This window comes from Nyctereutes procyonoides, unplaced genomic scaffold (genome assembly GCF_905146905.1).
Source record: "Nyctereutes procyonoides isolate TBG_1078 unplaced genomic scaffold, NYPRO_anot_genome, whole genome shotgun sequence".
Classification (NCBI taxonomy): domain Eukaryota; kingdom Metazoa; phylum Chordata; class Mammalia; order Carnivora; family Canidae; genus Nyctereutes; species Nyctereutes procyonoides.
Genome location: NW_026575126.1, coordinates 59388465 through 59414541, shown reverse-complemented (window position 1 = coordinate 59414541; position 26077 = coordinate 59388465). Strand labels below are relative to the sequence as shown.

Here is a 26077-nt window from a genome sequence, read left to right as displayed (position 1 = left end):
GCTGGACTCGCTCCTGAACTGGATTCCTACGTAGCACATCTGGTGAAGGAGGGGCTGGAGCATGAAAATCGCCGTCTACACTGGGAAGACAAGACTCCCGAATGCCAGAAATTTCCCTGGATGCAAAGCCTGTTGCCAAGATGGAGGGCAACTGCAAGGTGACCTGTGCCCACTAGGTGGCCACACAAGTATTTCTGGAACCCCGGGCCTCCTACAGCCTCGCTGAGGGTGGCCGGCCTGGGCCTTGGGGGACCCCACCCTTTGCCTTCTCTCGGTCAGCCCGGGTCCCTCTGGAGGCCACCGGACAGGTGGGTGTCTGGGGGCTTGGTGGGCGTCGGGGGCAGGCGGGGGTTAGACGCGGGCGGACCCAGGTTCAAGTTGCCACGCTACTGCTCAGTGACTGCAGGGTCAAGCCCCGAATGTTGGAGACAGTGTAGTGCCGACAGCCACCCCTAAGTAAGTCAAAATAAGACCAGTTCTAAGTGCATTAGACCAGTCAATTAGTAAAACGGGGAGGTGAGCGGGAAACAAAAAAACAAACAGAAACAATACCAAGTCACAGAATTAGATTTACTATTTGAAGTGAGGTTTTTTCACTTCTATGGAGGCCGATTTCTGTCTCTCGGGCATCTAAGCACACGTCTGTCCGCCCAGCTGTGTGACCTTGGCCAAATCACTTAGGCTCTCTGTGCTCGGCCCTCGTCTCTAAAGCAGAGTTAGTAAGAGTTCCTCCCGGGGACGTCAAAGGACCACAGGCGGTGATAGATGCCAAGTATTCAGCTTTGAACCTGGGACACAGTAGTTGCTCAATAAAAACAGGGATCCTTTGGGTTGTTGGAGTGTATTAGCCACAGTGCTGGAGGCCTACTGTTGGCTGGTCAGCAACAGGCAGGGATGGCTGGGGCGTTCAGCTGCTACTTGATCTGGAAAAGATGGAGACACGAGTCAGGGGTCAGGAAAGGAGACTGTCCCAGGCAGGGCCCCGGTGATTACCTCTTGGCTTCCCCCCACATCCCTCATGCATTCCCCAGACACTGGCCACTGTAACAGGTGGATGGTTATTTTCGTTTTCAGGGGCAGAAACTCAAAGACTCTCAGAGAGGACCTGAGACTTGCCCGGTATCCTGAGCACCTCTGCCCCGAAGTGCTGGCCGCAGAGTCCTGGGCTCCTCTGTGGCCTCCTCCTGCCTCCAGACCTTCTGTTCTGTTCTAGCTGGCTGCCACCCCTGGGGAGGCAGTCCGTGACTTGGATGCACATGCACAGAGATACACACATACATGTGTGCACACACAACTGCCTTGGAGAGCAGGAACTAAGGGGGTGTCCCGAGAGGTGCTGACACACCCACCCCGATCCTAGCCAAGTCCAATGCCCTTTTTCTACAGCTCAGAAGTCTGAGGCCAGAGAGGGGACCTGGCCAGCTGTGACACCCAGGGTCAGAGCCAGGGTTAGAACCTAGGATCCCAACTCGGCTTGCTTCTTTTCTCAGAGCCACTGTGTGCCCCTGGAAGGGGTCACCCTGGCAATGGGGGCAGTGGTTGTGGTTAAGGTCACCGGGAATGAAAGCCAGGGACTTAACATTTCTTGAGCATCTACTAAGTGACTGGTTTGTTGGGGGCATTTAACTAACTGGAGTAGAAACATGAAATGGTTTCATTTCTTTAAAAAAGGAGATAGCTGGGGATCCCTGGGTGGCCCAGCAGTTTAGCGCCGCCTTCGGCCCAGGGTGTGATTCTGGAGTCCCGGGATCGAGTCCCATGTCAGGCTCCCTGCGTGGAGCCTGCTTCTCCCTCTGCCTGTGTCTTTGCCTCTGTGTGTGTGTCTCTCAGGAATAAATAAAATCTTAAAAAAATATATTAAAAAAAAAGGAGATAGTATAGCTACAGACTGCCTGGGGTCACATCTGGGCTCCTTGATTCCTGCTGTGTGGCCTTGGGCAAGTTTCTGAACCTCTCTGCCTCAGTCTCCTCATCTGTAAAATGGAAATAATAACACTCTGATGACTAATATGCAGATTAGATGACACCTGGGTGGCTCAGCGGTTGAGCGTTTGCCTTTAGCTCGGGGAGTGATCCCAGAGTCCCAGGATCGAGTGTCTGGATCAAGTCCCCACATCAGGCTCACTGCAGGGAGCCTGCTTCTCCCTCTGCCTATATCTCTGCCTCTCTCTTTCTCTGTGTCTCTCACAAATAAATAAATAATCTTAAAAAAATACCTTCCATTTAAAAAAAATAATGCAGATTAACAGTTGCTAAATCGAAAGCACTGGAACTGTGGCCTGTGTGCAGGAAGCAGTGTGTGTGTCAGCTGCCATTATTACATTCATTCTCTTACTCTTATTATTCACACAATTGCCCAGAGCTGTACTCTATGCCTCCGTGGCAAGTCAGCCAGATTCCGTAGCTTTGGTCTCTGCCCTTGGAACAATCTCATTTCAATAGAAGGCCTCAGAACTGCTTGCTTGCAAACCTGTCTTCAGTTCGTTTGGGGGCTCTCAGAGCCAGAGCCCAGAGCCGGGCCCTAGGGCTGCTTGTGTGTGCCTGCCTGTGGGGGCACATTAGGCTCGACCACCCCCTCCTCCACTCTCTTCCGCCTCAGGTTTGGAGTCACCGAGGTCCCTACAGACGGGGTCCCACATAAGTCATGGGGCAGAGGCCAGTCTCGCCTCAGAACCCTCTGGTACTGAGCTGGCCCCCACCATGGCTCAGTCCTCAGCACTGTGGACTGAGGTCCAGGTCAGGAGTTGGTACCATCCGAGAGCTCCGTGGTCGCCAGAATGGTCCTGTGACACCCTCTTCTCTAACTTCTGCGAGGACAAAGGGGATCCTAACTTACCCTTCTTCTGAGGGCCACAGAGAAAAAATGTAATTTCCCCTTAGTCCCTCCAGGTGCAGTGCAAACGCCCTGAGGCCTTCAGGTTGAGATCACCTATGGGCCTGGATTTCTGCAGTGGGGTTCCCACCTTCAAAAGTCGCTGGGCCAGAAGTGCCACTGGTTCCCAAGTGTACCCCAAATCCTCTGTGCAATAGAGCCCTATCAGCCCTGGTTCGTCCCCTGCTCCATGCTTGCCTGTTGCCTGTGGCTTGTAGCTCTTCCACTAAAGAGGAGGAATTTGTTTCATACCCCTTGACTCTGGGTTTGACCGTGTGACTTACTTGGGCTTATAGGGGAAGGTGGAGGTGACCGTGTGCCAGTTCTGAGCTGAGACCTTCAGAGCCTCACGCTCCCTTCCTTGTCTGCTCTTGTCAGGAAGAGTAGGCGGGGATGGCCCCATGGTCCCAGGACGGGGGTGGAGCACACGAGTGGAAAAGTGGAAGCCAGCATGGATGGCTCGCACTAGCCAGCTGCAGTCACCTGAGCGGGTGGGCCAAGCTCAGCAAGCTGCCTGCCCTGCCCAACCCGGCCTAGATCCACCCCAGACAGGTGAGCAGGTGTGGCCGAGAGAAGGAAGACGCCAGCCTCCCCCCGCACACACGAGTGGGACCAGTGGAGATCCGCAGAGCTCTCCAGCCAGTGCATTCTAGATCATCCGGCCCCAGTGAGCTGCTCTTTCTGAACTAAATAAACATATCTTGTAGGCACTGACATTCTGTGGCTCCTTGTTATATGGGATTGTCACAGCCCCAGCTGACTGATACACACCTCCATCTTCTGCCCCACCATGGTGGGGAGGGAAGGAAAGTAAAAATGCACAACTCACCTCCCCAGGCTTGGAGGAAACTATGCTCATGCTTCTCTTTCTCTCTCTCTCTTTTTTTTAAATTATTTATTCATGAGAAACTCACAGAGAGAGGCAGAGACACAGGCAGAGGTAGAAGCAGGCCCTATGCAGGGAGCCCGATGCGGGACTTGATCCCAGGACCCCGGGATCACAACCTGGGCTGAAGCAGGTGCTCAACCGTTGAGCCACCCAGGCACCCGTCCATGCTTCCTTCTGAAGGAAACACTGGCTCGGGCCTGTGTGGCCTTGGGCTCAGCCACTGTCCAGTCGGCATCCCTAGGCTGTCTATGCAGTTCTCTTTCAGAATGTGGGGTGCTCGACATGATGGCTTTGGTCCTCGGCTTCGGCCTTAGCTACCAGGTGGTGACAAATATCTCACTGGGTGGCCTGTGACCTGAATAGTATCTTAATTAACCCTCACCTCCTCTTCGAGACCACTCCGGCTTTACAGGTGAGGAAACTGAGGCAGTGGTGGTGGAGTGACCTGCCCAAGGTCACAAGTGAAGGATCCGGGATCCCAACACACAGGTGTCTGACCCGGGTGCCTGTGTCCCTAGTTACCTTGTCCCACCACATCCCGAGGGAAAGCATCTCAGCTGGGTAGGTGGGGCCAGCAGCCCCGTCCGGCCACCTCATGGAGTCTGGGCTGAGAAGGGCTTAGGGCATCTGGAAGTAGCTCTACAGGGTTCCCCTCCTCCTTGCGTCTCTTGTCCCCCAGAAGAATGGCTGCTGTGCCTGTGTCAGGTTTGTGGGTGAGGCCTGGGCTCCGATTGCCAGGGACGGAGTAAGGAAATAGGTAAGCAGCCATGGCCTGGCTAACTGTCCCTCCCTCCCTCCCTCCCTCCCTCCCTCCCTCCCTCCCTCCCTCCCTCCCTCCTTCCTTCCTTCCTTCCTTCCTTCCTTCCTTCCTTCCTTCCTTTAACAAACAGTGAGAATCCACCAAGCCCCAGGCTCTGCTCTGGGAGCACGGGACTCACCAGTGAGGACCACAGGCCTGTCCTGCCCTCGTGGAGCTGGCAATCCAGTGGGGGAGACAGAGGAGCCGGTAAATGAATAACTGAGAAATTACACGTGGCCTTTTTGGAGGGTGTCAAGCGGAGGACATTGTGTGAGTGATGGATATATACAGGCACAGGAGAGAGCACCTGTGGATGGATGGTTGGGAGGGGGCCTATCTGAGGAGGTGACAAAAGGAGAGCTCTTGGGGCAGCAGGTACAGCCGGGCAAAGGTCCTGAGGCAGGAATCAGCTGAGTGTGGTAGAAAACAGAAGGAGGACCAGCATGGCCAGAATTTAGAGGGTGAGGGGGAAGTATTATGAGGTATTACTTGATTGTATTATTTTTGATATGAATTTTAAACAATATCGGAATGTCCACAATAGTAGAAAACAGCCCCCTGCCCCTGTGGTCTCCTAACACCACCCAGGCCAGAGCTGACAGCTTGTGCAGCTGCCGTGCTTGCCAGGAGCCTCAGCCCTTCCTCGGCAGCTGGCTGAGCCTCTGTACCCCCACCACAAACTCAGGCAGCCTAAAAGTGGCCTAGACCCTCGAGCCCCAGACAGGGCCTAGGGGACAGAGAGGCAGCTCAGAGAGTGTGCGCTGGTGCCGGTGGGCCTGGCGGCCTGACACGGGTCACACAGGACAGGTTTGCCCACTGGAGCACCTGTCCTGAAAACTGTTTCCCACGACAAGGGACCTTAAAAGTCAAAGCTGGACATAACCGGCCAGGCCCTCCTGAGCTCTGGCCAAGCCTCCCGCCATCCATTCTGTAATCTGGGTGAGACTCCTTTCCATTCAACCCGATTCTCCCCTTTGTCCTGTTTTAAGGCAGCCCCACAGAAGGGCTGTGAGGAGTGGGGGGATCCGGGCCTGGAAGTGATTCTGGGGTCAAAGCCCTGCTATCCACGGGCTAAGTGGCCTCCCACGGGTCACCCCAGCTTACTTATCCAAATAATGGAGGGAAGGAGGTCAATTGGAATGGTTTCCAAGTTAGAAAACTGTGTGGAATTAGCTGAGGTTGTCCTCACAAGACATGGGTACATAAAAAGAACCATAGGAGGGTTAGTCCTGCTGGCATGTGATGAAGGACTGGACGCAATAGCCACTTACCTGATGGGACCCAAAGCTATAATCCTTCTCTTCCTGTCTTACCCACTCCCCTCCAGCCACAGGGGGACCCCTGGTTGCTCCTTAGGTGTGCCAACATTCTTCCTTTTGGGGGCTCTGCACCTGTTGGCCTCTCTTCCCGATGTCTGTACCTCACTTCCCTGGGGGTCTGTTCAAGGGGGTGTAAACAGTAACCTCCTCCCTGCTGCCTGTTCTCAGCCCTCACTGCATCCTTTGTGGCTTCTCATCAACACCTGACCTGTTATGTTACTCATCTTTATTTTTGAGGGAAAAGGGTTGTCATTAGTCTCCTTTCAAAAGAATGGAAGCTTCTAGAAAGCATGAAATGACTTAGAGTGGGTTGAATGGTGCCTCCACCACCACCACAAAGATATGTTCATGTCCCAGAAACTGTGAACGCAACCTTATTTGGAAAAAAGGCTCTTGAATGATAGAATTAAGGTTCTTGAGATGAGATCATCCTGGCTTGTCCAGGGGCCCTAATTTCAATGACAAGTTCCTTATAAAAGATCCACAGAGGAGCCACCAGGAATGTCACAACCACCAGAAGCTGGGATAGGCAGGGAAGGATCTTCCCTTAGAGCCTCTGGAGGGAGTGTTGTCCTACCAACCCCTATGATCTCAGATTTCTGGCTTCCAGACATGAAAGAGTACATTTTTGTCGTTCTAAGTGGCCCAGTTTGTGATGATGGGTCATGGCAGCCCTAGGAAGCTAGACCACTTCTGTATGGCCAGTACCCAGAATAGGGCCTGAGATGCCACAGAGCAAGAAGCAGCAGGCTTTCTCTGGAAAGGGCCGGATAGCAAACATCTGAGGCTCTGCAGGCCGTTTGTCTCTGTCTCAACAACCCAACTCTGCAGAGAGCATGAAGGCAGCCACAGACAATATGAAAACCGAAGGGCTGGATTCCAATAAAACTTTATTTATGGATGCCAAAATTTGAATTTCATAGGATTTTCCTGTGTCACACAATATTCTCATCTTGATTTTTCCCCCCTAACTATTTAAAAATGTAAAGAGCACATTCTTAGCTGGTGGGTCGAACACAAACAGGTGGTGGGCTGGATTTGGCGTGCGGGCCACCGTTGGCTGCTTCCTGGACACGTGCTGGAAGAGTATTTGCTGAAGGGTTGAAGAAACATGTGAGGAGGTGGCTGGAGGCTCCAGTCAAATAGCCCAGGGACCGTGATGAAGCCACGTGCACACCGAACTCCCCAAGGATTAAAATAGATTTGGATTCTGGAGCCCCGCAGATTGGCTGGGGACATTGTTCCCAGGTCCTCCGTGCTGGTCTGTGCCACGAGGGCTGAAGTGACGGAGGAGGTGGAGCGTAGCCACAAGCACTCCCTGCACAGCTTGGATGTTGAGCTATGGAGTGGCAGGGGGTGTGGCAAAGTGGGGAGACAGTCTCCTGTCTTCCAGCAATTACCCAGCTCCAGCTAATTCTGTCAGCTGGGAATGAAAGCCCAGGTGCTTGCAGAAGTTTAGACTGGTCCTGAGAAGGTGGAGAATCCAAATGTTTGTATGAAATCTCCTGCTTTAAAAACTTGGCTTAAAAAAAAAAAAGTCATGCCAGGAGCTTCCATATGTCAAATGTATATTGTTACACCCATCTTATGATGGTTTGGGGAGGCCTGATCAACGGCGCACAGCTCGGACATGGCCAGTGCTGGTGTCAGTGACCTTGCAGTTTTGTGAGCGAGGGCTCCCTGGGTCTCATTCACGGGGTGGAGGGCAAGGGGCTCAGAGGGTCTCTCTCCAGCTGAGATGGCTGGGTCCCTATCACCTCCAGTCAGAGAGAGCAGAGGGTGAGGTTCAGGTTCCTGAAGGGACGAGGCCACACGTGACTCTCCTTGGTTGATGGAGAGGTGGCTGGGCACACACTCCTGTCCCTGTATCTGATGGAAGCAGCTGTCACTCATGTTTGCTAAGGAGCCAACCCTTCATCAAAGAAACCTTGAGAAAATGGATATCCCTCCGTGCCTGTGTCTTAGGGGCCCGGGAAAGCACTCTGCATGTGCTTAGCGGGCTAGACAGCCCTCGTGCAAACCACTCCTGCCTGCATCGTCTCAATTCACAATCCCATCAGACTCGGCACCTGCTGTAGTGGAGAAGGATTTGCTCTTAATGAGTCTGCCCAGAATTGCCTTGTTGTCTCAGCATTGACAAACTATATCCCTTAATAAAAGTTTCATGACTCAATTTAGTAAGGGAGACATGTAATCCCAGCCCCTCCTGCCCTGATCTCAGAGATTATCCCCAGGTGTTGGTCCCGGGAACATTCCTGTGTCTGACACCAACACCGTCTTCAGGGCCATTGTCCACCAAGATTGCCAGGGCACCTGTGGGTGGAGGGAGCCACCCACTCCCGCCTCTGCCCTATTGACCTGTAGCCGAGTGTCCGCAGATCCAGCAGCCCTTTGTAACTTGCCCTCTCATCAAGAGATTGGATCTGTTTGCCCCTGAGGTCTGGCCTGAGGTGCTTTGACCAATAGAATGCATTGAAATGACTCATGTGAGTGCCTAGGGCGGAGATCCAGGCATCTTGCAGCTTTCACCTGGGGAGGGCTCCTGAGGAGGAGAGCTGAGATACCCCCAATCAGTGCAGTGTCAACTGCCAGATATGCCAGCGAGGTCATCATTGACCCCCAGCCCCGGTCGAGCCCTCAGAAAACTGCAGCCCATGAATGATGCCAGGAGAGAGGAGCAGGGCTGCTCAGATTCCAACCTGTAGCATCATGAGAAACAATTGCTTCTTTGTGCCACTGAGTTTTGCAAGTTTGTTAAATGGCACTAGATGACAGCTTTAGCCATCTCTTAGTCTCAGCCATGACCTATGGGTGGGGGCTGACCCACACTCAGCTCCAGAGGTGTGTCCTGACTGGCATAAGCCAATTGGGGCATCCCATTCTCCTTGTCCATGGTGAGGCATCCGGGACCATGTGCTGGGGCTTCCTAGAGAGAGAAATCTCCCCACTGCCCAAGAAAGAGCTGGTATGGTGTGAAAATGTGAGGTTAGGAATCAAGGCAGCCATTTTGGGGACTTCCATGTGGAGCCAAGGGCAGAAGGGTGAAGCTGATGCCAAAGAAGATAAACCAGAAGGCTGGAGAGGACCCAAGTCTTTGACATCTTTGAGCTGCTCGATCAAGCCACGCCTAAAGCAAGACTTCCCCCTGGGTTTTTCAATTTTATGAGACGATGAGTGACCCTTGAATGGTTTAAGCCAGCTCTAAATGACATGCTTTCCTGCATATGGGGCACAAGAGCATCTAGGGGATGTACTTAGAGGTTTTGTTCATTTAAGACATTGGGGCACAAATAGACGAAGAATTATACTAAGGCGTACGCATTCAAGTGTTTCTATTGAAAAACTGGAAATAGGGGTGCCTGGGTGGCTCAGACAGCTAAGCATCTGACTTTGGTTCAGGTCATGATTACTGGGGTCCTGAGATTGAGCCCCTCATTGGGCTCAGCACTCAGTGACAAGTCTGCTTCTTCCTCTGCTCCTCCCCCCACTCGTGCACACACACACTCTCTCAATAAATAAAATCTTATAATAATAAAAAGAGGAAAACTAGAAATAACCTGATTGTCAAACAATAGGAAATTGTTCCATAACGGTGGGACATCCATACAGTGAAACACTCTTGCAGCCATGAGAGTACATTAGGGGCCATCAGACCTGAATTGAAGTCTTGATGGTGTCATTTGTCTCATGTGTGACTCTAGGCAAGTTATGTAACCCTTCTGAGCCTCAATTTTTTCCTCTATAAAACTGTACAGTAATAAATGCCCACCCATAGGATTTTTGTGCAAATTAAATGAACTATGTCAAGAACTTAATATAGTGCCCAGAACATTCCTAAATATTTAATTACTGGTTATTATTATTAACAACATCTAATGACATTGAGCAGTGATTGTGATATGATTTCAAATGTAAAAGGCTTGATACAAAACTGAGCATGCAGTCTTATTAAATTTTTATAAAATGTACATAAAATTTTGCATGAAAACACCAAATTATCCCCCAAAATGAATATGAAATCATTGTGAAATTATAGGCACCATAACACTTTTTTGTATTTCCTGAAGTTCTGACACTATCCTTACAATCAGAAAATAAAGCTATTTAATGGTAGAAAGAAAGGAAGGGACAGAGAGAGGAAAGAAGAAAGGAAGGAACGGAGAAAGAAAGGAAGATGGCTCTCAAATGATAAGATAATTCCAAGAAGATAAAGGACATCTTCTGTGGACTGGTGTTGGATGTTGACCAGGCGGCCTGCAGCTTCCAAGATGGCCTGTAATGATCCCTGCCTTCTAGTCACATTTCTGAGTAGTCCTCTCTCACACTGGTATTGACATGTGTGATGCTTTGAATATTATAGAAATGACAGTGTGACATCCAAAGCTAGATCACAAAAGACATTGCAGCTTTCACCTCATTTTCTCTAAGACAAATGCTCTGAAGGAGCCAACTGCCATTTTGTGAGGGCGCTCAAGCTGCCCTACGGACAGGTCTGATGGCAGAGGTCTGTTGCTTTCTGCCAACAGCCAGCATGAACTTGCAGGGTAGTCACCTTGGAAGCCAAGATTTCAGACACTGTATCCCTGGTATCCCTGGCCGATAACTTGACAGTGGCCCCGTGAGAGAACCTGAGCCAGAACCACCCCGCTAAGCCAATCCCAAATTCCCAACTCAGAGACATTGTGAACTAATAAAAGCTTCTAACTGCTTTAAGTGCCTACGTTTGGGGTAATTTGTTACACAGCAGTGGCCAAGAGGGAGGAGCCCGTGTTTATTAAACTTTTGTGGTCTTCTAGGAATCCACAAATATCTTATTGTGAACCCCTCAACAGACTCTCACGTAGTGTCTATTATGAGTCAGTATGATTTGAAGCATTTCCTATAAGTCTGTGAGGCAAAGGCTACCATTATTCTTACTTTACAGACAAACCAAGACACTGAAAGACTAAATGGCCACGGTGACATAGTGATTGGTGGGAGAACTGAGATTCAAACTCACATAGTCTGGCTCCAGGAGCTACTCTTCTGCCCATCGTGCCATGTCGTGAGAAGACACCAAGGCTCAGCAGTTACAGTTAGCTAATGTCCTTGAGTTCCCTTCTTTTCTTCCCTCTTGTCCATCACAAAGGAATGGTTTTATGAAGACATATCTTATGAACATCTCTGAGACAGACATATGTTGCCCATTTCTCTACATTCTTTGCAGTTCTCTTGATTCTATATACTTTCTTTTTGGAGAAGCTTAGTGAGTTTTAATGGGGAGATGTCTCCACTTGACCTTTCCCATCTTCCTGATGACCCAGACTTGCTGCACTGGATGCCTGGGGCCACCAGTTTCCCATCTGTGTCTTTCCTCTTTGAGGGTGTGCCTCACACAGGTCATCAGGGAGAGGGCTGGGGGCTGGAAATGTGGGAGAAATAAGGAGAACACAAATGTCCACTGTGTCGGTTAGCTTTTGCTCCAAAAATCCTACATAACAAGTGACCCCCCAAGTCAGTGCCTAAAGCAATACTTGCTTATTTATATGGACCTGGGGGTTGGTTGGCTGACCTCCCTCGGTGAGGGAGTTAGTCTTGGCTGGGCTCAGTCACCTATCTGGAAGTCAGTTGAGGTGCTAGGTCTTCCTCCTGAGGCTAGCTAGCCTAGCTCAGGCAGGTTCTTATCATGGCAATGACAGAAGGCCAGTGGGAATACACAAGGTACCTTGAGGCCTAGCCTGGGAACTAGCCCATCAATACTGCTAACTTATACTATTGGCAAAGCAAATCACATGACCAAATCCAAAGTCAAGAACCAGGGAAGTAGGCTCATAGTGGACGGGCACTCCGATTACACGGCAAAAGGTACAGAAATAAGTACCAGAGCCAGAACAACACCCCAGGCAGACGGCCTACAGTAGCTTCAGACTCCACTGTATTTCTCCAAAGCCACCAAGAAGGCAGGCTCTACTTCTCCCAGGGCCAAGGTCCCTCTGCTCTGCAGCCAGGCTACCAGGTATATGGGAGGGGGTGCACTAAGTCACAACCACCTAGTCTGCTTCCTCCCCCATTGATTATGATCCCGTTAGACTTAGTGGTACCAACATTCCCGAGTGTGAAGACTTACTATAATCCCTTTGATTTATAGCCCAAACCCATCCATTTGTGTGCCCATCCTTGGTTCACTGGACATCCCTGGGTGGTGCTGGCCAGGGGTAGATCCTCTCTCAATAATATCCTTAACCCAAGAGGGGGCTCCATTCTTTCCTCCATGCTTCACTGACTTCACAATGTCGATGAAACCCTCTTCTAATACAATAGATTGCCTTTCTTGTCAAAAACTTCCAAAACACGGAATGGAGCTGGCCATTCAGAGGGTTCCTGGGGAGGCCCTTTCCAGGTCAAGGTGTCCTGGGCCACTGGAGTCAGAGTCACACACTTGGGGTTGAATCTTAGCTCTTCCATTGACCTTGGGCAGGTCACTTCTCCGACAGTCTCAGTTTTCTTATCTGTAAAATGGGGATAGGGGACACCTGGGTGGCTCAGTGGTTGAATATCTGCGTTCAGCTTAGGGTGTGATCCCGGGATCCTGGGATCAAGCTACATTGAGCTCCCCTCTGCAGGGAGCCTACTTCTCCCTCTACCTATGTCTCTGCCTCTCTGTGTCTCTCATGAATAAATAAATAAAATCTTTAAAAAAAAATAAATAAAATGGGGATTAAGGGTACCATCAGGGTCATGTGTGTGAAGCTCTGGGTACTTTGTGTGGCATTTAGTGGATATTCTCTCTTTCTTTTACTTGGAAGACTAAATCAATGAAAGGAGGGTTAGGCAGGTGTGTGTGTGTGTGTGTGTGTGTTTGTGTGTGTGTGTGACAGAGAGAGAGAGAGAGAGAGAGAGCGTCTGTACTCATTAACAGATCATGTGGTAAAGATAAAAGGCTCCAGAAGATATGTCTTGATTAATTATAAACCCAAGGAAGACAAGGCAGTGCTCAGCAGCACAGGCAAGGCTCACTCTTTTCCAGTGAGTTCAGTGCCCCTCACCTTCCATGAGAGTGTGGGACTCAGGCATCCCTTGCACAGGCCTAGACTTTAGTTCACTAGAAACCCACAGTGTCTCCTGTGTGGTGGGGGAAGCTCTGGTCCCTGATTCAAGGGTCCCCATGTTCTCACCCTGGGGACTCCCCCTTGCCTTCCCAACAGTCTCCTTTTGGACAGTATCATCTATCACAACCACAACAGTAATGTCCTAAGTGCTTTCTGGTTGACCTCTCCCAGTTCTGTACAGTTCTGTGCCTCAGTTTCCACCTCTGTCAAAGAAGCCTAGAGCTGTGTCTACCTCATAGTGTGGCTTGTGGGTATAATGAGTTAATGGGTGGGGGAGCCTGCTTCCCTAGCTCCTGGCACAGAATCAATATTTTCTATTGTTGTATTTATCACTTATACTCTTACTGCTAAAAACAAGACCTTTCCACAGAAGACTCCCCAGTGATCCTTTCTTATGAGATGGGGAGTGACCCTGAGGGTGACTTTCTATAGCTGCTGAGCCTGAATGTGAGTCTCATGTTTTTCTTTCCTGAAAAAGACAAGTGCCCACATTAGCTGACCTCTTCTGGGGTGACACGTGACTGTCAGCTCTTCGTCCTCCAAAAAACAATGCACCTAATCTGCTCTTTCAGGAGGAAGGTGACTTTTAAACAATGTGTGAGACTAATTGCTTTTTTGAAGAGGAACTCAGGTGTTGGGAAAAGCATTTTGAAAGCAAATGTTTGGAAACGCTTCCATTGTCATGAGCTTTTGTTGCCAAAAAGCAAGGAAAGTATGTTTCCTTTAAAAACTCTCTGAGTCTGCATGCTTTAAGAACTTGAAAACAGAAAATTCGGCCAATTCCAAAATCTTTCAAAAGAAAACTTTTAGGGAGACTTGAACCCACTTTCTAAAAACACACCAACATCAATCTGCTGATTTGTCTACAAGACTAACTGATGGGCATCACGGAAGATCGACATAACTTAACCAAATTCCACTAAAAACAGTTCCTTATTTTGTGAATGGGACTCAGATGTGAGTATCGATATGTTGAAAGCATAGCCCACAAGGCACTTCTTCCATTCAGATTTATCAATCTTTGTATAAATCAAAAATTCAGCATTGCTTTCATCTTCAATAGCCACTTGAATCAAGTATGAAAAGAACCTTCCATAAAACCAGACCCTTGACCTACTGTAGCGCTGTGTTAACCAATGGTTTTCAAAAAGCGATGAACAAAACACATGCAGTTGCATTGCAAGCGACTAAAATAACCCATTAAGAATGTTTAAGTGAGGGATGCCTGGGTGGCTCAGTGGTTGAGCACCTGCCTTTGGCTCAGGTTGTGATCTTGGGGTCCTGGGATCGAGTCCCACATCAGGCTCCTTGTGAGGCACCTGCTTCCCCCTCTGCCTATGTCTCTGCCTCTCTCTGTGTGTCTCTTATGAATAAATAAAATCTTAAAAAAAGAATAAGTGAAAATCGAAAGATCTGTTATGCTGTTAGTAAATAAAAGAGAAATATTTAAAGTAGCATTTATGCAGTCTTTATGCTCTTTCAATTTTTCTAGTTTTTCTGTGTGCTTTTATACTGTTAGCTCTTTGGTGCTGGGTGGGGAGGTAGGGGGCTTCCTCCCTGGTCCAGGGAGCAAGGCCGGCTGTGCTGCTCTTGGCCCCTAGGGGGCAGCAGAGGGAAGCAAACAACAGCTTGGAAAGGTCTACACAGAAAAAACAGCCCAAGAAGGGGCTGGTCCAGGAAACACCTGGAAACGTCTGTTTTCTCCCCAGTCTCCCTGCCATCCCTCCTCAGGACTGCAGTAAAAAAAAAGAAAGAAGAAAGAAGAAAGAAGAAAAGAAAGAAAGAAAGAAAGAAAGAAAGAAAGAAAGAAAGAAAGAAAGAAACCAGTTTCAGACCTCAAGGACTGAGGAAAATCCCACTGATGCTGAGGAGGAGGGTCAGTGAGTGAAGAAGGAAGGTTCGTTTTGGGCCAAGGGGCTGACACTTGATTCACCCGGAGACGTCAGGGAGACAAGCCCTGGATTCTGATCCCTGTCCTGCTCCTTCCTGAGATTCAGTTCCTCCCTAAGAATTCCCTAAGGGTTCAACAATATCTTTTTGACCGAAGTGCCCAGCATGCAGTTGGTGCCACATAAATGTTTACAGGCTCTGACTTGAGTGAGGCTGGGAGGCGGCTTCAGTGTGTGGCATAAACCTGGCACATCTTCAAGATGCCTTACCTCCCAACCACCTCCCCTCCTCATCTCCCACTGGCCCCCTGGGCCACCTTCTGGAAACACAGCCCTAGGTCTCATCGTGCCCCTGCTCCACAGATATCACGGGCTCCCCGGGCTCAGTCCCCCACTCCTATTTACAGATTTGAATACAGAGGCTCTGAGAGACAGATGTGGCCCACATGTAGCCCCACATGGAAAATTCAGACCTTCCACCCTTGGCCTGGAACACCCAACACTCTCCAGCTCCAATGCCCCTCCTTAGTGAGGCCCCCGGCTGCTCCCTCTCCCATCCTCTTTCTGTTGCTCTGTTGCATATACTACCATGTGCAATTACCGAGTTTATCAGCGGTGTCCGTGTTTATCATTGACTCTTCCTCAAGAACATGAGCCCCATGGAGTTAGGAACCTGGTTTGTCTTGTTTGCCCAGTGCCTAGCACAGAGCAGGGACCCAGTAAATTCTTCTTGAATAGTTGTTGGAAGAGTTAAGACATTTTCAAAGAATAGGCCGTCTAATGAGGTTGGTTCCTTTCTCCTCCGGAGATCCCACCCCCTGGGACTTTGACTGCATGGAGCTCTGGGGTCTCTTCCTCCTGTGGGAGCACTCACCGGCCCCAGAGCAGCAAGCAGCCTCTAAACACAACAGCACTGAGGGGGGCGGGGGGGGGGGAGCGGCTTTCACGGAAAGCCTGCAGTGGTGTCTTTACCAGGGGAATAAAGAGGGTATTATGCTTAGATACCTTGAGAATGAATGTTTCAAAAACTTCACCGATAATTGTTAATTGACTAATCCTTGGCTCTAATTAGGAGGGCCCAGGGGCCAGGGATGCTCTGGTTTCCCAAGCTCTACTTGGAAGGTGTAAGAAACAGGAAGGGACTTAGGAGGCCCAGAAGCTAACCCATGTCTTTGTATCAGACGACTTTGAGGAAAAGTTGGAAGCAAAATGCAAGTGGGCTATGTCCGTATAATGCATATTTATACTTCCTGAAAAGTAGTACTTTCATTATGAATAGCAACATTTTTTTTCTGGACAATTTTGTTGAATATAAAAAAGGGCACAATTCCCAACTGTATGGCTCTGTGAGTTCTCATAAACTGAACACCTGTGTGAGGTCGGGCCACATGGCCCTCCCAGACCCCGGGCCACCTCCCCAGCATAACCATCATGCTGACTTTCAGTACCAGAGGTTGGTTTTTCAAAATATTTTGGGCTTGGATTCCAGGTTCTCAGATTCAAATGTGTCCCCCCAACCCCCTCCCACCCTGGGGCCCCTGACAGGTGTCCCTGAGGATGGAAAGGGCCTCAGGCCCTTCGTGTCCCCTGCACAGTGACTTTTGCCAATGGTTACCAGGCAAAGATGCAGGCCTAGTGTGGGCATGTCATTTGATCTTGCAAAAGGAGCTAGAAGTCTAGATTTTTATATGAAATCTCATGATTATTGAACAGTGGTAACTCATGAAAATTTAACACGCTGTGGAGACAAGTCCATGCAGGCCAAACAAAATACACTTACGGGCCAAATTTGGCCTGCAGGCTGTCAGTGGGGGTGACCTCGAGGGGCCCTCAGACCTGTCAGGAGACAGGTGAGGACACAGGCGTCGCAGCGCAGAGTAGGCCAGGGCAGGGCCAGGGAGGCCTCTGCAGTGGAGTGATGTTTAAACAGTGCTTTGAAGGCCAGCCGAGATAAGGAGCACAGGGGCACTCCTACAGACGGAGGAAGGCGGGCAGGGGCCTGCTGTCTGGTCTGAGCACTGGGTGGTCAGAACTGCAAAGTGGCAGCGGGAGGAGCGGCTGAAGGGGCCAGGGATGCTGGCTGGAGCCCATCTCTAAGGACCAGAAACAGTGCTCAGATTTTGTCTTGGGGCAGGCAGTGCGGGGGGGGGGGGGGGGGGGGGGATGGGGGGTTAAGCAGAGGTGCTGGGCTCCTGGCTGTGGCCACATGAGCAGGAGAGGGAACAAGATGGGGGTGGACTGGGGGGCAGCAGGGAAGTGGGAGGACCTGATTTGTGGCTGTGGCTCAAGGGAGGGGAAACAGGAGCTTGGGCCCAGATTTCTGGCTCCCTAAACAAATCCCCCCCCCACCCCTGACATAGACTCTCCTGGACCAAAGCAGAGTCAGATCCCTGAGCCCTCTTCCTAGCCAGGCCCTGACCTTGGGCTCTGTCCTTGGCCTGCTTAGCCAGAATCCCACCGTGTCAGTTTAGCAAGAATCCCTCATCCTTGGAACCCAGTCGGATTCCTCGTCTCCATCCCTGACATCTTCTCCCCCTGGGCTGCTGTCAGCGAGACAGTTTAGCCAGTCAGTTTAGCCAGAGTCTCATATCAATATTCCCCCCACCGACCCCCACTCTGCCCCTGGGCTGCAGATCCCCTCTTTTCCTTGTCTCGTTCAGAGTTGAGCCCCATCTCTCTGCCCTCAGGCCAACCCCCCATTGCTGTGACCCCTCGATAAAGAAAGTGTTACTGTCTTTAACAGGTGCCACGATGGAGGTTTCAACCCTCAGTGGCTATTTGAAAATACCCATCCTCTCCAAGGGGCGGCCTAATGAGTTGGCATTCATTTCAGGAAGGGTGCGCAGAGGGCAGCCCCCGTGGCGCAGTGGTTTAGCGCCGCCTTCATCCTGGGGCGTGATCCTGGCCACCCGGGATCCAGTCCCATGTTGGGCTCCCTGCATGGAGCCTGCTTCTCCCTCTGCCTGTTTCTGCCTCTCTCTCTCTGTGTCTCTGATGAATAAATATCCTAAAAAAAAAGGAAGGGTGCATGTGGCACGACCTCCACTGCCGTCCTTATCTGCAGCTTGAGCATGAGGTCCAGTGTGGAATCAGCCAGAATTTCTGATCTTTCCGGGTGGCCCCCCCACATCTGCTTCTCCCAAGGCTTTCTGTCTCAGCAAATGGCAGTCCTGTCCTTGTAGGAGCTCCTGCCAGTCGCTTCGGGGTTGTCTTTATACCCTACATTAGATCCTTGTACAATCTTGCTGGATCTGCTTTGAAGATGGACCCAGAACCTCCACCACCCTGGGCTGAGCAGCGGGCATTACATTGCCTGCATTTATTCACTAGCCCCTACATAGTCTCCGTGTTTCCACCCTTTTTCACTCAGTAGCCAGAGAGGCCCCGTTACACCCTAAGTCAGATCGTGTCTCCCCTCTGTTCAGAGCCTCTTGAGACTTCCATCCTATTTGAAGTAAATGACACAGTCCTCATAAGGACCCAGCCCATGATCTCTTATCTTCTCCCCATCACCTCTGCACACTTGTTTTCTGCTAGTCTCCCCACTGCCCACTTGGCTCCAGCCACACTGCTCTCAGGGTTTTTGCCCTACCTCAGGGCCTTTGCACTGGCTGCCCCCTCTTCCTGGAACCGCCTTTCCTGGGATGTCCCCATGGCTTACTCCCACCTTAACTTACGACTTTGCTCCAATGTCATCTTCCCAGTGAGGACTCCTTGAAACCCTGCTTTAAATCACAACCTGCTACCCTCACTCTGTCCCCACCCCCTACTTTATTTCTCCTCTTGGCTTTTAATACTTGCATAGCCTACATCTTAGGTATTAATGTTTGTGTTCTCTTTTCTCCCAGGTCTGCACATCCAGTGGGTGCTCAACGAGTGGAAGGACATTTCAACCCCCCCCTTCTCTGTGCTTCCTCTGGGTATTTCTGAAGAGGGTGTGATCCTGTAACTTATTTCGGTTGGGATCTGTTGGCTTGGAATACCCAGGGAAGAGTTCCCAGCCTGGAGGTCACCGAGTCCTGCCCACATGTCCATTGTCACAAGCTTCCATCTGAGGGACTGAGTTTCAAATGTGTATGGACACTCCTGTGATGAATATTGCACACCTATTTAGAAGTGATACTGAAGTCCTTGCAACTTCTTGGCCACGATATATGTTCCCTGTCAAGCCATACCCTCAACTCCATGATTATTGCATGGAGGTCCTCCTCAAAACAGTTTGGAAGGCCTTGTGTAGGGCCAGAAAAGGGATCTAATGAATGAGGCTGGAGACCCCTGGCCATCCTTCATATGATATCCTGCCAGCGACATTGCCCACAGTCACTGTCAGCCACCTTAGGCAGAGTAGCAGCAGCTGACAGCGAGCGCAGGTTCACCCACCAGAATAAGGCAATTCATACTCTGCTAACCTTGAATTCTGCAAGCCCTGCCATTCCCAAGCTGGGGGTTGTTGGAGCAGCTCTCAGCTTGGACAGAATTCAAATGAGCTCTTGCAATCAACATGCAATTAATTGTTATACACCTGGGCATCAGGGTCCCCCATGCACTGCTGGTGTGAAGGGAGTTCAGGTCATCTCAGAGCCGAGGTGGGGCTGGGGTGCTCAAAGTTGGGCAATCCCAGTTTGCAGGAGAGATCTCTGAAAGGTCAACCTTTGGGTTGCAAATGTGGTCAACCGACCTTGGTTCAGATGTTAATCATAGTGGCTAGCATTTACTGACCACCTACTGTGCGCCAAATCCTTTTCTCGGTAGGCCCGACTCCATTACAACAGCCTGATACCCCTCGCCTTTTTATAGACAAGGAATTGAGGCTCCCAGAGGTTACGTGACTGTTCAAAGGCCCCAGATGGCCAAGCCCCAGAACTGCCTGACCCCAAAGTCAGTATTTTTGACCACTCTGCCCCCACCCCAACCTGGAAGTGTCTGAGCAGACAGCCTCTGCAGGGCATCCGTACCTACCAACTACAACTTTGTGTGTCCAGACCTCCTTGGGTCACGCTGCTCGGGACCTCAAGTGCGGATGGTCTGCGGGAGGAAGCCTCATTTGTCCTACACAACACATGCATCGGGCCAGTCTCTGCCACCTTTGCCGCTGTTCCATGCCACAACAGAGAGTCCAGGCAACTGTGGGTTCCACCTGCCAGAGAAGCCCTTCTTGTTGCTTTAGGCAGTCTAAGTCCCCCGGGGCGGCCCCCAGGGAAAGCACAAGCCCCAAAGACTCTACAACCCTGCCTTCCTGGTGGGATGCCCCTTCTGATGGGTCCTGCGAGTCCAGGTCCAGGGGAGGGCATCCCTTCCGGGGATGTGGGAAGCCCAGGGAACTTTGCAGTTCTGATCCTCTGGGGTTCCTGCCTAGGGGTCCTTCCTGCCGGCCCGCGTCCCTCCTGGGGAGCCCAGCGCGCTGGGCTAGGGCCTCTCTGGGTCTTGAGTAGGATGCCCTCTCCTGGCCGGGCTTGGGGCCCGCCCCCGGCCCCCGTGGGGAGCCTCTTGCTCCGAGAGCGCCTTGCCCGGCGTTCTTCTGGCTTCTCCGCCCCTCCAGCCGGGTGCGGGGCTCCTCGGGGGCGTCCCTCCCCTCCGGGTCCCCCGCCCGCGCCCGGCGTGGGGCGCCCCCTCTCCCCGCTTGGGGCGGGCGCCGGAACAGTGTCGCCGGCCGCCTGCAGGTGTCTCCCCACGGAGGGGCGCGCGTCCCTGCGCCGTGGCCGCTGCCAGGCGCCAGCGGCTCCTCGCCGAGGTGCACTCGCGCTCCGGGCTCCGGGCGCGCCGGAGCCGCTCCGCCGCCGCCGCCGCCCGCGCCCCCCGCGCCCCCCGCGCCGCGCCCTCGCCCCGGGTGGGGGGGCCATGGGCCCGCGCCGCGTCCGCCGCCGCCGATCGCAGGCGCCCGAGCCCCGGGGCGCGGCGGGCAGCGGCCGCTGACGCGGGGCGCCGGCTGCCAACTTCGCGCGCGGAGCTCCCCGGCGGCGCGGTCCCGGCGGCGCGGGCGGCATGAAGACGAGCCGCCGCGGCCGAGCGCTCCTGGCCGTGGCCCTGAACCTGCTGGCGCTGCTCTTCGCCACCACCGCCTTCCTCACCACGCACTGGTGCCAGGGCACGCAGCGGGTCCCCAAGCCCGGCTGCGGCCAGGGCGGGCGCGCCAACTGCCCCAACTCGGGCGCCAACGCCACGGCCAACGGCACGGCCGCCCCCGCCGCCGCCGCCGCCGCCGCCGCCGCCGGGAACGGCCCCCCTGGCGGCGCGCTCTACAGCTGGGAGACGGGCGACGACCGCTTCCTCTTCAGGAATTTCCACACCGGCATCTGGTACTCGTGCGAGGAGGAGCTCGGCGGGCTCGGTGAGTGCGCGGCGGCGCCGGCGGCGGGGCTCCGGGCCCCGGCCCCGCGCGCCCCGCGCGCCCCGCGCGCCCCCCCGCGCCCCCCGGCGGCCGCCCGAGGGGTCCCGGCGCTCCGCAGGGCTCGGCCGCAGCCCGGGGGCGGGGGCGGCGGGGGCGGGGGCCGCGGGGGGCGGCCGGGACGCGCGGCCGTGCGGGGCTCGGGGCGCAGCGGCTGCCCTTCCCGAGCGCTGGGCGCCTGCGGGGACGTCGCCGCGCCCCGGGGAGGCGCGTCTCCAGGGCCCCGGCTCCCGGGCTCCCGGGCTCCCGGGCCGGCGGGGCGCGCGCTCCTCTCCGCGCCACAACTCGTCTCCGGGCTCGCCCCCGCCCCCGCCGTCGTGGCTGGGCACCGGCGCCCCGCTCCCGGCCCGGCCCGCTGCGGGGAGGGCGCACGTCCCGGGAGCCAGCGGCCCCGCGGGGGTGGGGGTCGTTCTCCGGGACGGGGCTCGGGCGGCCCGGGAGTGGGCGGGGGGGGGGGGGAGGGGAGGGGAGGGGAGGCCCCCCCTGCCCGGGAGAGAGGATGGGGCGGGCGGATGAGACTGCTCGGCCAGGCTCCAATCAAATTGGCTGGGGGGTGACTTTCCAGGAGGCAGAGCAAACTGCTCCCTGTGCCTCACCGCCTCTTTCTGTGCCCTCCCCGGGGCAGCCAGGGCGGAGGCAGTGCCCCCGAGGAGGGCAGTGAGGCCCTGGGCGTGGGCCGGGTGCGGGACCACACCACCCACTGCCGCCCAGACCAGGTTGCTGTAGGTCCGGGCGCCCGGACCCTCTTGAGCGAATTGACCTCTCTCCCCAAGGTTAAAAGTCTGTGCATTCACGGAATGTGTGTCTATGTGAGCGCTCCGGTGTAGATGCGGGTGGGTGACAACGGAGTTTGCCCTGAATGAGCCCTCGGCCTGTTCGTGTAAGGACACAGACAAGAAGGTGTAAGATAAACCCTAGGAGGCTGCTCCCTCTGCCTGGAATTCCCTTCCCCACAGCTTCCAGGGCCTCAGCTCCCCTGGGACTTGCCCACCTGTCTTCCCAGGCAGGGTCTTCTGGAGAGAAGATCTCCCCATCCCCTTTGGAGGCAGGGTCCCCTAACTTTGTCTCTCATCATCACCTTTATCTCCTTCATCAGACTCGGCACAACCTGAAATTTTCTGGAGCCTGCCTCTGGTCACTGGCTTCTTGTCCCTTGTCTCTGCAGGATGTCCCCGGTGAGGGCAGGGACTGGGCTGCCTGGTTCACCGTCATCCCCCAGCCTTTGGGTAGTGTCCTCTGCATAGTAGGTCGTGTACATTTTTATGGGATTTGCGTTGGATGAGACCTTGGGATGATAAAGCAGAGGTTTCCCGGGGTGCTCTCTGCTCTGCCTTGCCTCTGGAGGTGCTGGGCTGGACTTTTCTGTGACCACCTGTGTGACACTAGCCATGTGCCAGACACTCCGTGTTTGGATACGGTTCCACCTCTGACCACTTTCTCCCCATCAGACTCACTTCTTGTGTGCACTCAGAAGTCACATCTTTACTCCGGGTTGTAATTAAAACAAAAAACAAAAAACCTCAAAAGGCATCTTGGCTAAAATTCTCCACGTTCCACTCAGCCTGACCCTGACCTTTTCCACGGAGGTCTTGTAGTGTCTTGTCCTAGAGAACATTCGCATCTTTTGGGGTAGAGGTCCCCCACACATCACCTTCGCTTGTCAGCAAGTTTCTCCTTGGTGTAGAAATGCAGCCTCCTTGTCTTTCCTTCATACATGTACTTAAAAACACAACATTGTGTCTCTGGAGTTGCCGGGTCCCTGCGGTCCCTTCCTCCGTGGGTGTCCAGGCCCTCGATGACTGGCTGAGCCTCTTCACTGAGGTCTCTCTTGGCTTCTCCCTGAAGGTCACGGCCCCACCTCTTGCAGGTACTTCCCTGGTTGGAGCTCATCCGTGTCGCTCATCCAGGGCTTGACACAGGGTGTTTAAGCCGGAGCAGTTTTAAAAATTATTAATTGAAAAACATTTAAAGCAATGTTAGCTTACATTTATTGAGCTTTTAATGCGCACCAGGCACTGCTAAAACTTCTCACCTGCCAGATCTTGCTGACTCCTTGCCAACGCCTCCATGGCAGGCACTTCTAGGGTGCCTACTTTTCAGATGAGGAGTTGGGGGTTCAGAGAGGCTTCTGTCCAGGTGTCCCAGCTGGCAAGGGGGCCCCGATTATCTTTGGAGACAGAAAGGGATCTGGGTGGAGTGAATGATGCTGTTGGGGGATCTGGGACGGGCGTCATTTTGGGGGGTGGCACTCAGCCTAAGACCCTCATCCCCAGTCGTGTGTTCGTAAAAACATGGGTGGTTAGTTTGTTGGGCAAATAATGCAAACCCACAGTTTTTCCTTTCCCTTTGATCGCTGTTGGCTAGAGATCGCCCCTCCCAGAAAATCACAATTTTCCTCCCCGAGAGCTCGGAAAATAGTTATCAGCCTGTCAGAGCCGGTGAGAAATTTGGGAGGTCTGAGCCAGCTTGGATGGTTTCCCTGGCTGATCCCACGGTGCCCAAATCCTGCCTTTGCCACCTCTGTGGTCCTGAAGGGATGTCAGGAAGTACCTGGCCTCAAACTTTTGTTGCTATGACAACACTTCTTCTGCGTTCTGTGACCATTTTTTAAATTTATTTTTTACTTGAGGAGGGAAAAAAAAAAAACCCTGCCCCCAACAACTCCCCTCCCCGGCCCTAACAAAACCGTGCCCTCCTATCTGCCCACCCCTGAGACATCGCAGACCATGTCTCTTTCCCTCCCTCCCAAACTACAGGCAAGGCTTTCTTTCCTTCCCAGCGTTTCACGTTCACCCCAATGAAAACGCCAACCACGAAATCCTGACCTCTCCGTGAGAAGCAGCTGCTAACTGCTCCTTCCTCTCCAACGCCTGATCGGTAATTTCTTTCTGCGCCCAGAAGAGCCTCTCCCCACTCTGTGCAGCCACAGGGAAATCTAATAAGCCCTTTTACCCACATGAAAAAATCTACAGCGTTCACAAAGAAAACTGCAGCCTGTCCTAAACAGACACAATTTCACCAGACCGGGCACAAAGAAAGCTTTTCTCCTTCCTCCAAGAAGGAGCATCAACCTCCTTCAACAAACAGAAAGGGAGCATGGCCTTGACACAGAATTACCCCGAGCCCTTCACGCAAATTGGATTTCTCCTCTGGATTAGATGCTCAGAAGGGCTGGGTGGTTGCCCGATGTAGGCATTCGGGGGACGGGGGCAACGGAGGAAAGGTCCGGAAAAGGAATAGTGTGATTCTGGGGGTGGGGGTGGGGTGATGGGTGGCCGGGCTGTGTGGTGGTGCTAACTGGGAGCACAGGTGAGGATGGACTTCATCCGGTGTGTGTTTGAACCCGAGGAAGGAGGAGACTCGGGAAGACCGATGGGGTGGCAGGGCAGGGTCGGGGAGGGCTCCCGGGATGCCTGGAGGGAGGTGAGACAATCCTGGAGGGAGGTGAGATGGAGGCAGCCACAGGGAAGGGCGGGATGGGTCACGGGAAGCAGGAGCAGGACCCTCTGAATCCACTCTTTCCCCTGGGATGGAGCCCATCCTCCTCTGTAAAGGATGGAGGCTTCCTGAGTCTCCTGTTAGCAGCGTGGTTTGGGCAAGAGCCTCAGTTTGTTCCCCTCTAGAGTGGGCATCAGAATAGGTGGCACTTGCTGGAAGTGGGAATATTCAGTGAAATAGTGTGGGGAAGATGCCGTGCCCCTGCTGGGTATGGGCGCGCCCCTTACCACGCCCCCCTCTCCGGTGCTCTTCTGCAGTGGTCACCCTGCTTCCACCGTTGACCCCACCACCCCAGTCTGCTCTTCACCCAGCCCCACAGCAGCTGCCAGATCCTGTCCCTCCTTTGTCCAGCCCTGTCTGATGGCCCCACTGTCACTTAGAGTCTAAGTCACGTCCTCCCATAGCTCCTCCACAGCTGTACCACTCCTCTGGGCTCCTCTCCTGCTCCCCTCATCGTGGTCACTGACTCCTGCCACACTGGCCCCCAATGCCAGCACCCAGAGTCTTCGCACTGGCCCTTCCCTCTGCCTGGACAGCCTTTCCCCTAGGTGGCCACAAGGTTGTTTCTAGAAACTTCTTCAAGACAGTGCTGAGCTCTCTCTGAGCACCCAGTTCAAAATCGATCTCCCCACACGTTCCCTGCTTGATTTTTCTCCCAGCACTTGCCACGGGCTTTGATCTCAGTGTTGCTTGTTGGTTCTGTGTATTGCCCACCAGCTCGGTGAAGGTGGCGGCCAAGTTTATCTGCTCTGGTCGCTGCTGGTTCCTTAGCGCTCGCAGCGCCGGCCCGTACTAGGTGCTCCCTGAACATCCGGGGCTTGAATGCTGGTTGTCCTTAGGAGCACTGCCCCTTCTCAGGCTCCGGGTGTCTTCTTACCCTGCAGTGAGGCGGGGGGCCGGCTGGGGACCCCTCCCCATTCACGAGGTGCCTGCTACACACGACCCCTCCCTTACACAGGGTGTACGTGGGGTGCGTGTGGGTGGGGGCGTGCTCACCAGGAGGAGAAAGCCCCTTGCTGACCCCCCATGCCTTTCTTGCTTCCCCATCTTTTCTATGGAGAAATCTACCTCTTCTGCTTGTTCCCTTAAATTATGCTGATAAACCTTTTTCACCAGGGTGAGGACCGGTCTGATGTCCCCGCCCAGGAAGGTTCTAGTGTTGGGACTGTGTTGGTGTAATATCGGATGGGCTTTGTGTTGGGATCGCCCGGTGGGTGAAGACTTGGACTTTGAAAGGCATGGCTCTAAGTCCAAGACCAGCGTTGTTTCCTTCCACTTCAGGAACGCTTCTATGGCAGCCAGGTGCCATGGTGACACCTGCTTTCTGGGGCACAGAGA

General features: G+C 53.2%; 1 protein-coding gene across 3 annotated transcripts in view; it reads left to right on the top strand.

The window, feature by feature from the left end:
* Positions 1–20752: 20752 nt before the first annotated feature.
* GSG1L (GSG1 like) overlaps positions 20753–26077 on the top strand; it is a 204533-nt gene continuing 199208 nt past the window's right edge. For all 3 annotated transcript variants that reach the window (XM_055339338.1, XM_055339337.1, XM_055339336.1), the window contains exon 1: positions 20753–21184. In XM_055339338.1, the coding sequence (XP_055195313.1) occupies positions 20839–21184 (346 nt within the window). In that variant the 5' untranslated portion in view covers positions 20753–20838. The remainder of the gene's footprint in view (positions 21185–26077) is intronic.